The following is a 15,853-nucleotide window of genomic DNA, read 5'->3' on the forward strand; positions in this document are numbered from 1 at the left end:
GTTTGCCTCAGCTGTTCTAAGGAAAACTAAACAAATGTCTTTTGGCTCATCTGGCCCTGGGGTCAATAGGGTTCCAAGTGAGTACCCCAAGATGAAGGGAGACTCTGGGGACAGAGCAAGGAAGCCCCCCAGGACACCATCCTTCCACATTGCTCCTGGAGCCCTGCAGTATCCTTCTAGGCAGAAAAAATGCTTCTCTGGGTCATAGGAGGGCAGCTCATCTGGATCCCTGGGTGACCCTGGCTCCGTTCTGGTCTTTAGCTCCCCTTCTGCAGTCCTTGAGGTCTTGCCCAGTGCATCAAGGGCTCAGGCCCACCCTCCCCTAGGATAATGAGGAGATCTTGCACCTTGGAAGTTAACTGCTCCATCCAGCTCAGGCTCCTGGCTCAGCTCGGGATCCTACCCATAGCTTTCCTCAGCCCCAAGTACCCTTCCCTGGCTTTGGAACCTGTGGTGACTGTTAACCTAACCAGGACAGGACCCCAGCTAAGGACAGGAGCCTCAGAGTCACAGGGCTGGCTCATAGCCCTCTCCCAGGACCAAAGCCATCTTGTCCACCTCTATTCCTTTGTTCTGCTCGGTATGCCTGTGGTCAGTGTCCAACCATCTAGGTTAACCCATCTGTTGGCTTGGGTCCCCCAGGCACAAGGTGTATACCTGACATGAATTTGGGGGTTTTTTGTTGGGAGGGGCCTGGGGGCAAAGGGGTAGTGGTTAGTCCTTCTGTCCACAGGGGAAGTCACTGACTGGTAACTTCTTTTAGGACAGATTTCTTAAATATTTGTGCAGACCTAATCTGTATTTTCTACTCCAATCTCCTAAGTGTATCCTGGGAAAACAAGAAGTTTTCTAATCTGGGTTGGGAGAGGGTTTGGTATAGCCTTCAAGGCTTTTCAAAGGGCTACTAAGAGGTTAGTAAGGCCCTGTATAAGCACCACTTGAACCCCATGTGCCAACTCGGGAGAATGAACACACATACCTTCCCCACTGGCAGGACAGAAGAGGCTGGAACTAGTTCTCCACTCATCCTCTCAGCCACAGGCCTCTAGACCTCAGGTACAGGGTCTGATGAGAGGACCAAATTCCCTTTCCCCAACTCCCTTCGGAGTTTGAATCCAAGTCCAATCCTCTCATATCATAGACAGGGACACTCTCCCTCTGTTAAAAATTCTTAGGAATGGAGACCAAGGCCTAGGAATCACCGGTGCCCTGGGAGGAAAGCACTCAGAAGTAGTGCAGATGTTGGGGTGGGAGATGGAAAACACGTCAGGTGGAGGGAGGTGGCCTGGGAGACAATAGGTTGAACAGATACTGGAAACCATCTCCCGGGTGTGTCTCCAGCCTGCTTTCCTTTTCTGAAAACTCCCCAGCTTCTCTCAAAGCAAGGGTGTGCTGCCTGGGCCCCTGCAAGGAGCTTCCTCATGCCTCTGCCCTCCATGGCCCCCTGCTCCATGCCTCCCTTCTTGTTGCTAACTCTTTGACTCTGGTAGAGCCATTCCTAGAGACTCCCCACTTCTCCACCCTCTGCCATGAGGAGGAGTGGGCCAAGTCTGGGCCAGCCCACCCTCAGCCTGAGATCAATAATGCCAAGTAAGACTGGAGGCTGGGAACTGAGCACTTTCTCATGCAGCCCCACCCCCAGGGCTCTACAATGCACTGTGGGCCAAATGTCAGGCACGTTCCATCTGGTACCATCTCTTCCCATTTTTGTGGGCTCAGGGTGGCTCTGTGGGCAAATGGGGTTCCATATACCATTTCCTCCGTCTTCTCTCTACACTGGCCCCTTCTCATCTACCACACCATCATGTCCACCCACTCTCTCAGCAACTGGGCTCACTTGCCTTGCCCCCATTTCCCTAAATGGTTCCCATGGCTTCTGTGCAGTGTTGCCCCTCCCCTTGAGGAGTCCTAGAGACTAGCCACAGTTTGCGCCCACTCCTATCCTGCCCAGGATCCTCTTTGCCCCTCGTCTTGATGTTGAGGACTGCCCCCTCTCCAAGAAGCTGGGCCACCCCTCCCTTCACAAAGCCCTCTCTACAGGGAGTCTGGATGTCCCTCAGGGGAGAGAAGTGGGGACTTAGGCTGCCTCCACATTCTCCCTGCATGGAAGGCCTCCCTGGTCCTAATCTTGGTCCCTCGTTCTCCATCTGTGAAATAGGAACAGTGATTAGGCTCTCACCCAACTCCAGAGGTGTAGATGGAAATAACTGAAGATGCCAGAGTGCTGAGTAAGGTAGTTATTTACATGGTGAGGGAGGGGGAGAAGGAATGAAACGGGATGCAGGGGGAGGAGAGGAAGGCAAACTGGTTGAACTGTCCCCCTACACCCAGGAGAGTAGGGGGGGCGGCACCCATGGCAATATATGGTAGGCTGGAGGCGGGTTGAGTAAAGACACTGTTTCCTACATTTGGGTTCCAAACAGCATTTTGGTCCTTTGCGTGAGTTACACTATTTAGTGTGAATCTGGAGCAGAGCTTTGTCTTCTTTCTCCTAATATCCCAAAAGACAGCAAATGGGATCCCTGACTTCACTCTGTGGACTTCTGTGCTGGGGGAGAGCAGAAACGGCTGGGCTGACCCGCCATAGCCACTCATATCCAGCATTTACTGGGCTCCCATTGGGGGCCACACACTAAGCTACACAGGCAGATGATCGGGCTCTGACCTCCAGGCCAAGTCTGGGAGAGGTTTGATCTACAAGTGGACCAAATGCAACCCAAGCCAGTATAATTTAAGGTTTGGGTAGTAGTAGTGCAGGGCTGGGGGCACAGAAAAGCTAACTGCCTGGTGTCAGCGAAGTGATGCATGTAAGCTCAAGCCTGGAGGATGAGAAAAGCAGCAAAGGGAACGGCATTTCTGGCACAAGGCACAGCACTGTGAGAAGAGCTGCCATGGAGGGAAGGATAAGGTCGCTCAGGTGAGCGGAGGTGGCCTAGGCAGAGTTGGGGACAGGCGGGAAGACAGGCTGAGCCAACTAGGCTCACCACATTCAGAATATGACCCAAAAGATAGGGACTGGCCATCCACAGAGGGTTCCACAGCTGCAAAATCCTGTGGTGGCAGGATCAAAACCAGCCCCTGGCAGGTGCACAGCAGTTGAGGTCACAAGGCAAGTAGCAGGATCTGTCAGGCTCCCTGTTAAGAATGCCTATTGAAAGAGTATGATGCTGAACATCTGGGTGGCTCAGTTGTTTAGCATCTGCCTTTGGCTCTGGTCATGATTCCAGGGTCCTGGGACTGAGTCCCACATCAGGCTCCCTGCTCAGGGGGGAGTCTGCTTCTCCTTTTCCCTCTGCCCTTCCTCTCTGCTCATTCTCTCTCTCTCTCAAACCAAAAGGAAAATAATATGAGGTCTTTAGAACTAATGATGGTGGTGAATGGTTTCTGCTTCTTGCATCCATTGATCCTGACAAAAACATATGCTTTAGGGAGATAAAAACGTAATGAAAATACTTCTGCAGTATATTTTGCTATGACCCTGGTTCCTATACTCCTCTGAAATTTGACAGTTATCATTTGAACAATCTCTTTGTCTCTTACTTCCTCTGACTCTCCCAAGTCACTGAAACCGGAAGACCAGGAAGGGGAAGAATGCACCTGGTCTCTACAAAGGTTGGTAGCAAGATAAGCTCACATGTACTAGGATACTCCAAGTAGTCTACCAGAACTACGGCTTCCACCTATAGAGGGTCCCGGTGCTAAATGGAGGGACCTGGAATTCAAGGACAGGAAGGAAGGTCCTCATGGATACAAGTTCACAAATAATCTGGATGTTGGAATTCATTCACCTCTAAGTCTTTATTTATCAGAGCAGATGGAGGTACAGGATGTGCAAAGGATTTCAACCTCTCAGGACCAAGGGCAAGAAACCCCACCTACTGACTCAGTCCCAGTCAAGAGCCCCACCTGGGGCTGCAGTGATCACTTCTGGCTTGTTGGGAAGTGAACAGAGTAAGATCACATGAAGGAAAAGCCATCATCTCACCTCCTGGGCTAATGTCCACTCCTGTGTCCCATCTCAGAACCCCAGCACAGTCCAGAGAACAGTGGCAGCAGACTGCCTGGTTCTAGTCCTACTTCTACCACTTCCTGCTGTTTGACTTCTCGGTGCCTCTGTTTCCTCACCTGTAAAGACAGAATTACAGTACCCACCTCATGGCACCGGGCATCAGTGAGATAATCACCAGCGTTACCACAGTATCTGAGCTTTTATTTTCTGTGCTATTTTCACTGAGTGGTTATCAGAATAGACAGGAAAAACAAAGTTAAAGAAATCCAAAGTTGCTTTTATTTAATTGTTTTTGCTAATGTAAGAACAGAACCGTGACAGCGGCTCAGCTCTATAACCCACCCAGCCCAAGACTGTTCCGGTGGTGGGGCCAAGAACAGGTAGATGATCTTCCTCCATTAGTGACCTCTTCTTCAAGCACAAGGACATCTTCTATAGAGCATCAACATGCACCTGTCATGTTGAATGTCAAGAATTTAACCAAAGCCTTCTTGATCCTTCTACATTCTCAGCCGGTAGTATTGCCTTCTAAGGTTATGGACTCCAGGTCTGATAACGTGATAGGTAGAGGAAAGCTTCCTTCCAAATTTTGAGAAGAGTGGTGGCAGAAGTCTGGAGTTGAAGGACATGACTCTAAGGACTTCAGCCACCTCCCCCCTTTAGCCTGTCCCTCCAAGGTGAAAAAGAGTCAGTGTTCTCGAAACTCCCCTTTCCAGGTTTGGCTTTCTTCAAGGTGTACAACCATGAAGCATACTAGGGTTTGCACAAACACAGGACAATGTATCAGTTTTTCCTTTGACCCCAACATACACTGGGCCAGCATCTTTTAGGAGCAACCACTCCAGCCCTGCCTAAGCCATACTCGTAAGTCACGAGTGGGTTGTTCAGGACTCTCTGCCTGTCCTAAACGATTCCTAAAAGCTTCATATACAGTCTCAGTCTTACTGTCCTCGGGCCTATTGGTATATAATCCTACCTATAAAGTTACCAAACCCCTGACCTATGGATGCCTCTTTCAGATTTCATATCTTCCTCAAACTTACTAAATGAATTTCCAAAAGCAGTTACCTACAAGCTAATTCAGGAAGGAAGCCTCATTCTGTGCAAATCACTGCTGAGACCAGCTCTGCAGGAAGTCAGGGAGGGAGGGCCTAGGGTTCAAGATACTCTCTCTATACCTATCACACATGCCCCCCTCTCTGCCCACAGCACCCCTTTCTGCCTTGTCTCAGACTCCTACACACTAGGTACCCCCCTCCTGGCTGCCAGTTAGACTGGCAGGCGAGGCTCCTTGACTACAGACAGGTAGCCTGACTTGGATCTATGCTGTACCATGGGTCAGGACCCTGGACCACAGCCACGGAATGCTGTATACCCTCCTGCCTATAGATACTGAACAGAGCCAGAGTCACCTCTGGGTTGCTCTATTTATTGTCACCTTGGCTGGAAATATTCTAGCATATGGAAAGATAGGGACCTGATCTGGAGGGCAGGTAGGACATCAAATCTAAAACTACCATGGCACACAAGTATTGTGAGGACATAAGGAAGGGCTCAGAGCTCCGTCTTCAGCGATCACTGCTCCAGAGCTTGGGTTGGTACCAAGAGCCCCACACAGTAGAGTCAATGCCAGTAACCTTCCATTCTAAGCAAGAAGACCAGAAGTTGCGTGGAATGGAAATACAAACACTGAAGCAAACTTCTTCATCATCTTGATGCCTAAGCTTCCTGGGACGGCCAAGATGTTAACTTAGCTGGTTATCCCTGTTTCACTTCCAAGCACTGGAAATTGACATTTCGGGTATTGGGGTTTCTTCCCTGTGATTTGGCAAATTCTTCAGATCTCCATGTCAAATCAACAGTTCCTTAGGTAATAGGTGCAAATTATTTTCTCCACAGGACTTACTGGCACATCCTTCGAACAAACCACTTCATTTGTTCCATTCCTCTTCTTTGGCCTTTCTGGCCTTTTTGGATTTTCTGGATACAGGAACTGCCCGAAGCAGGATGAAAAAAAGAAAGGGGCCAGCTTTCACCTCCTGGTTAACAGATGCTCCCTGCCATCTATAATGGCCAAAGGGACTGAAAGATGACAGCCCAGTCCTCTTTACCCTATCATGGGTTTGAACTTAGGAGTTCCCAGGTCTCAGCAGGCTACTCATTATTCGATGTGGTTCTTAGTAGGGAGGAGTTGCATGGGACATGCTCTCCCATAACTGCTCAGTGAAAGCAACAGCTCTCCCATAACTGCTAAGTGAAAGCAACAGCAATGTCCAAAACCAGCCCTCTGGCACTGCACAACTGTTGGTAGGCCAGGATGATCCCAGTCCTCAGCAAAAGGCTCTCAATCCTAACTCCCTAACAAGCCCAAGACGTATGGACGTCTCCTCCCAAACTGGCAGGGGCAGCAGAGACTTCCAAAAGGAACTCCTTTACTAAATGCAGTGAGTAGTCCAACATGGCTACTTGGGTCAAGTCATAGTTAATGCTGGAGAAGAAATGTCTCTGATTCAGGTAGAGCCAGATCTGCTGAGGAACCTGGGGAGTCCAGGAACCAGACCCATAGATGCCAGAGGACAACGTTCCTCTTGCTGGTGCCATATCACCTAGTCTAATGGTTTCAAAAACACAGAGGCCCATTCTGAAGACAGCTGGCAGGGAGGCAAAAATGGCGATCTTAAGAGGTCTTCAGATAAGTGGACAGCTCAGCAGGAGAGCATGTGTGCCCAGGACTCACTGCATGGCAGCCATCACCAACCCGGTGAAGGAGGACATATCACTCAGCATCTTCAGGGTGCTGGAGGCAGACGCTATGGCAGAAGAGCAAGTGAGCAAGGGTTAAAACTTTGCCAGGTTAACATACCCAACCCTCTGACCGAATTGCCCCAACTCCTGAGAATTTATTCCAAAAAATTAATTCTTGATAGGGGAAAATGCTAGATGGACAAGAGCATGTGTTCTAGCAGCCAAGTGGTTATCAGAATATGGACTGTGCAGTCAGAGACCCACCTCAACCACTTTTTAGAGCAAGTGATGAATGCTCTCTGAGTCCTCTTTTCCTCCTCTGTAAAACACACTGACAGCCCCTGCTCTCCAGGGATGCTGTGAGATTAAATGAGACAATGTATGTAAAGTACTTCCAGTATAAGGAGTTCAACTACAAAGCTTAGCTCTTATTATTATGCATAAGGGCAGGAAAGGAAAGCAGGGAAAAGGAAAGCCTGAACATTAAGGGTGACAGAGTTGAAGGAAGTTTTCCATGATCGTTCTGACAATACATGTTTTCAGGTCTTAACCATTTTTTAGTTATGAAGATGGATGCCACAAACTGTTGAGCTTTGCAGCTTAGGAAGAAAAAAGCAAGGCAGAAGAGTTGGCCTTTTTTTCACCATGGTTTCCCTACTTTTATAGATTTCACCTCTGGAAAACTCCTAGGAGTTCCCTGAGATGCAGAAAACGTGGGAAGGTGGAAGGCATAGGAGAGGGGATATGAAGAAGGGTTTGACAATCAAAACTTAAAAGGGGGGCACCTGGGTGGCTCAGTGGGTTAAGGCCTCTGCCTTCGGCTCAGGTCATGATCCCAGGGTCCTGGGATTGAGCTCCAGGTCGGGCTCTCTGCTCAGCAGGGAGCCTTCCTCTCTGCCTACTTGCAATCTCTCTCTGTCAAATAAATAAATAAAATCTTAAAAAAAAAAAATAAAAAACTTAAAAGTATCTGCCTACATTTGCTCACCGTGCCCAAAGGCAGGGCTGTGTACAGAGGATTACTCTGGCCTGATTAGGAATACAACTGAGAGAGTGAGTCTTTATACCCAGGGGCCCCTGAGAGGGTTGTAAGGATGCCCCCTGGCTAGGCAGATCACTGGGCAGACCACAGTGTGGCTCAGAGAGGAGAAAGACCTTGTGACCACAGGCAAGGAATCCATTCTCAGGACTCTGATGCAGGGCACAATACGGTCTCTGTATCTCCTCTTCCTCTGACAGCTTTTCAGCTGTAAAGAGTACATAAGAGTCCAGTTCCATAAAAGAAACTCACAGTTAATATTTATCAGTGCCAGAAACAAAACAGATCATTAAGTACTTGCACAGACCTTAGAGAAGCCTAGCCAGTGTTTACGATCTTTTTCTTTTTCATTCTATCCATAACTATTGTAGTACGAAACCCAAAACTAAAAAAGTATTATTTTTTCCAATGTAAACATCATTACCACTCATAAAAAAGTTAACAATTCCGGGGCGCCTGGGTGGCTCAGTGGGTTAAGCCGCTGCCTTCGGCTCAGGTCATGATCTCAGGGTCCTGGGATCGAGTCCTGCATTGGGCTTTCTGCTCAGCAGGGAGCCTGCTTCCCTCTCTCTCTCTCTGCCTGCCTCTCTGCCTACTTGTGATTTCTCTCTGTCAAATAAATAAATAAAATCTTTAAAAAAAAAAAAGTTAACAATTCCTTAATATTGGCAATTACCCACTGTTTATATTTCCAACTGTTTCATAAACATCATAAATGGGTGGTTTTGATGAGGGAGCAGGAGGCTGGCTGAGGACAAAACAAAAGCTGGCGCCTTGCACCCCCTTTCATCCGCTCCCCTCCATATGTGTAGCATTCCTCAGGTACCCCTGACTGCCATAAAATGATAAATAGTTAACTTGCTGAGATCACAATCCTGCAAGACAGGAGTCTCCCTTGGTTTGCAAATGTCCTTGAGATTACAACAAAGAAGTTACCTTATCAATAGCCCAATTTCCAAAGACACAGAACTCAGTTCCTCAAGCCTAATGTCACCCTCCCCTCCATAAAAAAACCAAAGGAGGTGGAAGTAGAAGGAAAAGTAAATAAAGTTAAATTTCTTCTAAACCTAAATCTCATTAACAAGGATGCTTGATAGCAGGAATGTAACATTCCACCAGGAGACTCTCAATTGTCTTTACTTGATAGTAACCAGGCCTTCAATATCCTGATAGTATTCTTTGCCCCAATAGTCCTTCTGAACACCCCTTTGTCCTCACCTACCCAACTCCTGTGTATATAACCAGCCACTCCTCACAACCCGGGGCAGCAGCTCTTCCTGCCCACGGGTCCTGTCCCCGTGCTTTAATAAACCACCATTTTGCACCAAAGATGTCTTAAGAATTCTTTCTTTAGTCGTCAGCTCCGAACCTCACCCCACCGAACCTGACTTAGGTTCTGGGACTTCATCAGTTTGTTTCTGAACATTCAAAAATTCAACTTCCCAGAGTGACTGGCTGGCTCAGTTGGAAGAGCATGCAACTCTTGATCTTGGGATTGTGAATTCGAGGCCCACGATGGGTGTAGAGATTACTTAAAAATAAAAATAAAATAAAAGTTCAACTTCCCAAAATCTGAGGAGATTCTGAGACAGCCCCTACTAATCAATCCTACCAATAATCACCAACTTAGGCCAACCTCCTCACTAGACCAGATAAGAAAACCAAAATTGAGAAAGGTTAGGTGATTTTGCTCAGGATCACACAGTGGGCTGAAGACAAAGGGCCCAACCCCAGAGCCCACTCCCTTCCCTGATACCACACTGTCTGGAAGTGTGAACACTGAGGTAACCATTAGAAGCTTTCAAGTCAGCAAGTCTTAATCTAACAATGCATCCTTGCTCTGTAATGAAACAATCACCACTAGAATCCTTCTAGTAATTATACACTCATTTTACTAAGATAAAAACTAACCTCTCAAGTTAATACCATCAGATCAGAAGTTAGATCTTGATCTTTATTTTGTGCTCCAATTTAGCCCTGTAAAACAATTCTCGGGTGAGCTCTATCTAGCCTCTCCTCAGCATGAACTAGTTCCCCCAGGCTGTAGCAAGCTGAAAAGGGTGATTAATAGAGGAGATAGGTTTCATCACACAGTAGAGATATGCGTTCTGTCTGGGCATCAATATGGTATCAGCAAAGGTTAAGACTGCCTGAAAATAGACCCAAATGGCTTCATAGATAATTTCCACCAAACTATCAAGGAGCTCATAATTTCTGTGCTGTATGTTTCAGAATATGAGAAAAAAAATGCCTCCATCTCATTCTATAAGAATACGATACAATTCAATTACAATAGCATTAATTGTATTGTCTATAGGATATAGACATTGGACATACGGTCTATAGAATAATACAGTATTTCTATATAAATACAATTGTCTACAAAGAAAGGTCTACCCTTATAGACAAGACAAATGAATAATACAGTATTGTCTATATAAATACAATTTTCTACAAGGAAAGGTCTACCCTTATAGACAAGACAAATGGACAAGGAAAGCACACACACAAAAGCAGGGGAGGATGGGGAGGAAAACTACATACCAATTTCACTAATAGACAGAAGCCAAGATCCTAAGTAAAAATAAAAGCAAATCGAAAGAGTAAATGTGCTTTCCCTCTGAAACACTTGGCTTCTTTCTTCTTTGTTTTGTTCTCTTTTGATTGGGTCTTTTCTATGGGTGCACAATTCAAATAAACTGGGGCATATGAAAAAAAAAGAGAGAATAGGACATACTGAACAAGCTACTGAATCTGGAATTTAGACGATCTGACATTCGGAAATAACAAATAATTAGGATATAATAAATAATTAGGAATTATTAAAATAATTAATCATTTAACGGATTCAGAAGAAATGCTTATGCTCACTCATCTCATTTGATTTCAGAAAAGCTATGAACAAAATTCAAAACCCATTACTTATCAAGAAAAATGAAAATAATAACAATGATCTTAACATGTTAACTAGAAACATACTTGACATTATCAAACAATTATATAAAACTAATGTGAGAACAGATGGTCACGGGGACAAAAAAGGCCCAAGTGTGTGCAATCATCAAGAATATGAACCTTGGGGGCTCCTAGGTGGCTCAGTGGGTTAAAGCCTTTGCCTTTGGCTCAGGTCATGATCCCAGGGTCCTGGGATCAAGCCCCACATCGGGCTCTCTGCTCCATGGGGAGCTTGCTTCCTCCTCTCTCTCTCTGCCTGCCTCTCGGCCTAGTTGTGATCTCTCTCTCTGTCAAATAAATAAAATATTTTTAAAAAAGGGGGGGGGGCGCCTGGGTGGCTCAGTGGGTTAAGCCGCTGCCTTTGGCTCAGGTCATGATCTCAGGGTCCTAGGATTGAGTCCCACATCAGGCTCTCTGCTCAGCAGAGAGCCTGCTTCCTCCTCTCTCTCTGCCTGCCTCTCTGCCTACTTGTGATCTCTCTCTGTCAAATAAATAAATAAAATCTTAAAAAAAAAAAAAAAAAGACATACAATCTCATAAGTAATCAGGAAAACACACACATAAACAATTCCACTGAGACACCTGAGTGGCTCAGTTGGTTAAGCATCTGCTTTTGGCTAAGGTCATGATCCCGAGGGTCCTGGGATAGAGTCCTGTGTTGGACTCCTCACTTACTCCCTCTGCCTACCACTGGCCCTGCTTGTGTTTGCTCTCTCTGACAAATAAATAAAATCTTAAAAAACATAAACAATTTCATTTTTTACTCATTAATTAATAACATTTTAGAACACTGATTTCCATACCTGACAAAAACATGAGAGAACAGCTATTACCATTGCTATGGATTGAAGTGTAAACTGGCCGAACCTCAAAGGGCAATTAGCCAGTACTTAGCCAGATGTCAGACGCACGTACCCTCCACTTACTGGTCTCTGGAGGCACACAAAACTCAGGAACAAGGCTGTCACTGAAACACTATTTTCTGTATCAAAAACAAAACAGCCCAACTCTCTGACAGAAGATGGTGAAATATGCTTTCGTACATCCACCCAGCAAAACATGAGGCAGCGACTGACAAGGTAAGTCTCTACATAACTCATGAGGAAACATGTCACAACATCTGTTGTAAACAAAGACTAGTTAAAAAATGGTCCACATTCTGTGATTCCATTTTTGTAAAAAAAAAAAAAAGTAAAATAAAATAATGTACGTAGTATAGCAAGAAAGATCTAGAAGAATGTATATTGCACATCTCTGGAAGTGGTATCATGGGAAATTTTCAGTTTCTAAATTACAGCATTTCTGGGGTGCCTGGGTGGCTCAGTGGGTTAAGCCTCTGCCTTCAGCTCGGGTCATGATATCAGGGTCCTGGGATCGAGTCCCGCATCGGGTTCTCTGCTTGGCAGGGAGCCTGCTTCCTCCTCTCTCTGCCTGCCTCTCTACCTACTTGTGATCTCTCTCTGTCAAATAAATAAATAAACTCTTTAAAAATAAATAAATAAGGGCGCCTGGGTGGCTCAGTGGGTTAAGCCGCTGCCTTCGGCTCAGGTCATGATCTCAGGGTCCTGGGATCGAGTCCCACATCGGGCTCTCTGCTCGGCGGGGAGCCTGTTTCCTCCTCTCTCTCTCTCTGCCTGCCTCTCTGCCTACTTGTGATCTCTCTCTGTCAAATAAATAAATAAAATCTTTAAAAATAAAATAAATAAATAAATAAATAAATAAATTACAGTATTTCTGTAATGTTTGAATTATTCAAGCACAATCACTTTTCTAATTTAAAAAAAAAAAAAGGAATAAAAGAAATAAAAACACCTCCACTTTTCTGGGAGAAAAAAAAAAAAGGCAGGAAGGCCAACCATGATCCCAATGAATACCAGGTTAACAATCCCTGCAGTATTTCCCTCTAGAGGGGGAGGCAGAAGTTGGTTTGGAACAGTTGGGAATCGTCAAGTGCCAATAAGGAGGAGCCTGCCCTCCAGGTCCCAGGCAGGATTGGTGTGGTGGGAGTGATGGGAACAGGGTCAGTCCCTTAGGCACGGCAGTCTGCACAGCATCTTAGCCCCCACAAGGAAGGCTGTGGCTGAAACAGTGCACAGTGAAGGAAAGCACAAACAAAACTGGACCCCCAACTTTTTTTTTTCACCTCTGATCTCTGAGTGGCTCTCAGATGACCATTTAAGATTAGAAACGTTTTACATGAAAAGCGCATGATGGAAATCAGATTGGCTACAAGGAACGGGTGGTGACTTCGTGGGTAAAAGCTATAGAAACCTAGTGTGTCCTAAAAAGATGACAATGAATGCCAAGAGCTCGAATGGCACAATGCTGGAAAGCTGAGCAAAGAAAGGGTGTTAATCAATTAACTAGCCTCTACCACAATCTCCAATTGCTGAAGCCAAGAATGGGAAAAGAAAACAAATGGAAAGGGAACATAAACAAACTTGGAACACCAAGGACGCTACACACCCAAACACAGTTATGTATTTAATTCCCAAGACAACCCAGTGAGTGCTACGAAGAGGAGACTCAAAGAGGTCCATGACTTGCTCAAAGTTACAAAGTGACAAAGCCTCAGGTCTGGATTTGAATCTAGTCTGCCTAAAGTCCAGCGCACTGGCAGCTCCTCCAATAGGCCAGTGGGCCAGCCCCAAAGTTCCCAGTATCAGAGCCTGTGTCCTCGGTCTTCCCAGGCAGTACTCACCTGTGAGCTGGACAGCAGAGGCTGGGAGCTGGGCTCCTCTGATGGGGCTGCTCCCGAGCCCATGGGGCTCAGTGTTGTGATTCGGCTTGGTTGGCCACGCAGTGTCAAAGTGATGGTGGTAGGGACCTTCAAGCCTGACAGAGAAAGGAGGAAGGAGGGTTGTTTGTTACAGCCTCCACTGTCTCCACCCGAAGATTTTCTTCACATCACACACCAGCCCCTCAGCCTCCCACCTCAGTACCCTTCCCAACTGGGTCAGCTCCCCTATCAGTCATTGTAAAAGAAACAGGAAAATAGCTGTGCTCTTCTGACCTCACCAGTGGATGGACCCACACAAATGAATCCTTGAGGGTCAATACCAGGACCCTGTTGAGTTGGGTTCAACCATATCCCTTGTTCATGTGAGAAGGGAAGGTCCTGGGGAAAGATCCCCTAAGAGTCCCCACAGCGGTCATGAGAGACTCACCTGATGCTTGGTTAGAGATCTGAGCCAGGCCAGGGAGGCTGCTTGCCAACTTAGCAAGGCCCCCATTGGTCAGCAGCTGGTGGATGGCTGTGGGTTTCCCACCAGGAGTGGCACCCAAGGAGGAGAGAGTGGTGGCCACAGGAATGGTACGGACAATGGTGCTGGTGCCCGTGGTGATGGCACTCAGGCTCTGCATGGGGGTGGGTAACTTCATACTGGTGGCCTGTGGGACACACAAGACCAGGTGATCAGAAGCTACTGCCCAACAGCAAGCAATGTTCAAGTATGGAGGACCCAGAGCATTAAAGGCTACCATGTACTGCACAGCCACTACATGCAAGGTACTCTTCCATGCATTTTCTATATACTATCTTATTTAATACTAAAACAACCCTTTAAGAGAAATACTATCATTATCCTAATTTTACAGACAAGGAAACAAAGATACAGAGAGGTCAAAAAAACTTGCCCAAGGCCACACTCTAAGTGATGGAGCTTTAACCTCTGGTAGCTCCTAGGCATGAAGTCAGAAAGCAGTCTGTCATGACCCAGACTCCAGACCCAATTTCCCCGCCAAAACCAACTAAACTGAGAGGGCCTCCTCCCCGAAGCTGCCCAGCCCAGTGGAAGGCAGATGTACACCTGTGGGGCTGGCCCTGGGGAAGGATTTGCTGGGAGGCCAGAGGTCTTGCTGCTGATATCCTGCAAGCTGAAGCTGAGGCCTTGAAGGAGGCTGCTGGCTGATGTAGCCCCTAGGAGAGGGTAGAACAGATGTCAGCACAGGCCCAATCCCTTATCCCAAGAGCAGCCAAATCCATCTACCCTCAACAACCAGCTAAAATGCCAATGTTCTTTCCCTGGAACATTCCCAGTGCTCTTGGAAAGATGCCAGGAAGGGCTCCCCGAGCATGCACGCTGCATGCTCACACGAGGAAGGTACTCTGCTAGACACACTGTCTTGGATTTGTTCCACATATCCCAACCTGCTCCAAACCACCTACCTTACATTTTGAAGTTTTAGGAAAACCAAAGAGAGCTTCAATCCCACCCCACTTTTCAGAAATCTAAATTCCATCCTTTTCAGGGAAAAGGGACGCTTATTAAGCAAAAATAATTCCAAATACCTGATATATATTTGGCCACAAAGCAAAGAGGGAGGTCCTCCTGAAGGAGGACACCTGCAGAGCCTTGCCTGCTGGGCTCAGGCAACCAGCTCTCCCATGCAGGGTGGACTGGCCAAAGTGAAGAGATAAGCAGAGGCAGAAAGGTGCCTCGTTTTGCTAATGCTAGTACATACAGCACAATCTCCCTCCCAGTTTCCTGCAATCAGATGTGTTCAAAAACACAATACCCACATCTTCCACCAGCTATTTCTCCTCCTTCTAGTACAAGAGACACTACCTGCAGACTGGGATATTTACTCACTATAGATACTGAGACCAGAAACTCCCTCACCTCAAAGCTAATTCCAGCTTCCCATCAAGCCTCAATGAAAGCCTGCAACTCAGAGGAGCATCCCCCAGAGTCAGCTGCTTTCCTGGGACCACTTTCCAGCAGCAGCCCAAAAGAGACTTTGCTGGGAGGTGGGGAATGCTGGGGTACAGATACCTGGGAGGGAGTTGCCAGGAGAGGTGGCCACCAGACGGCTCTGGAGTGTGTGCAAGGCACTGGGTGTGGTGCTGCTGGACACTGAGGACACTGGGCTGGCCGAGACACCCCCTTCAGAAGCATTTGACCTGGAGACAAAGATAGGAGCTCTATTATCCAAAGGTCAGAGGGCAGCAGACCCTGGCAACACAGGGAGGGTCCGTGGTGGGGCCCAGCAATGCTTTCAGCAATGGATACTAGAATCTAGAGTTTCTTTGTCTCATCTTCTGAATCTGGCCTCTAGTACTTCTGAAGGTCAGTCCTAAAATAGACTTCAAACCCTGAAGCAAG

General features: G+C 46.8%; 1 protein-coding gene across 12 annotated transcripts in view; it reads right to left on the minus strand.

The window, feature by feature from the left end:
- Positions 1–4,265: 4,265 nt before the first annotated feature.
- KANSL3 (KAT8 regulatory NSL complex subunit 3) overlaps positions 4,266–15,853 on the minus strand; it is a 43,342-nt gene continuing 31,754 nt past the window's right edge. For all 12 annotated transcript variants that reach the window (XM_059134635.1, XM_059134637.1, XM_059134632.1 and 9 more), the window contains 5 exons: positions 15,524–15,651; positions 14,558–14,667; positions 13,916–14,138; positions 13,450–13,583; positions 4,266–6,819 (listed from right to left, as the gene is read on the minus strand). In XM_059134635.1, the coding sequence (XP_058990618.1) occupies positions 6,799–6,819; positions 13,450–13,583; positions 13,916–14,138; positions 14,558–14,667; positions 15,524–15,651 (616 nt within the window). In that variant the 3' untranslated portion in view covers positions 4,266–6,798. The remainder of the gene's footprint in view (positions 6,820–13,449; positions 13,584–13,915; positions 14,139–14,557; positions 14,668–15,523; positions 15,652–15,853) is intronic.

Source organism: Mustela lutreola, chromosome 9 (genome assembly GCF_030435805.1).
Source record: "Mustela lutreola isolate mMusLut2 chromosome 9, mMusLut2.pri, whole genome shotgun sequence".
Lineage (NCBI taxonomy): Eukaryota > Metazoa > Chordata > Mammalia > Carnivora > Mustelidae > Mustela > Mustela lutreola.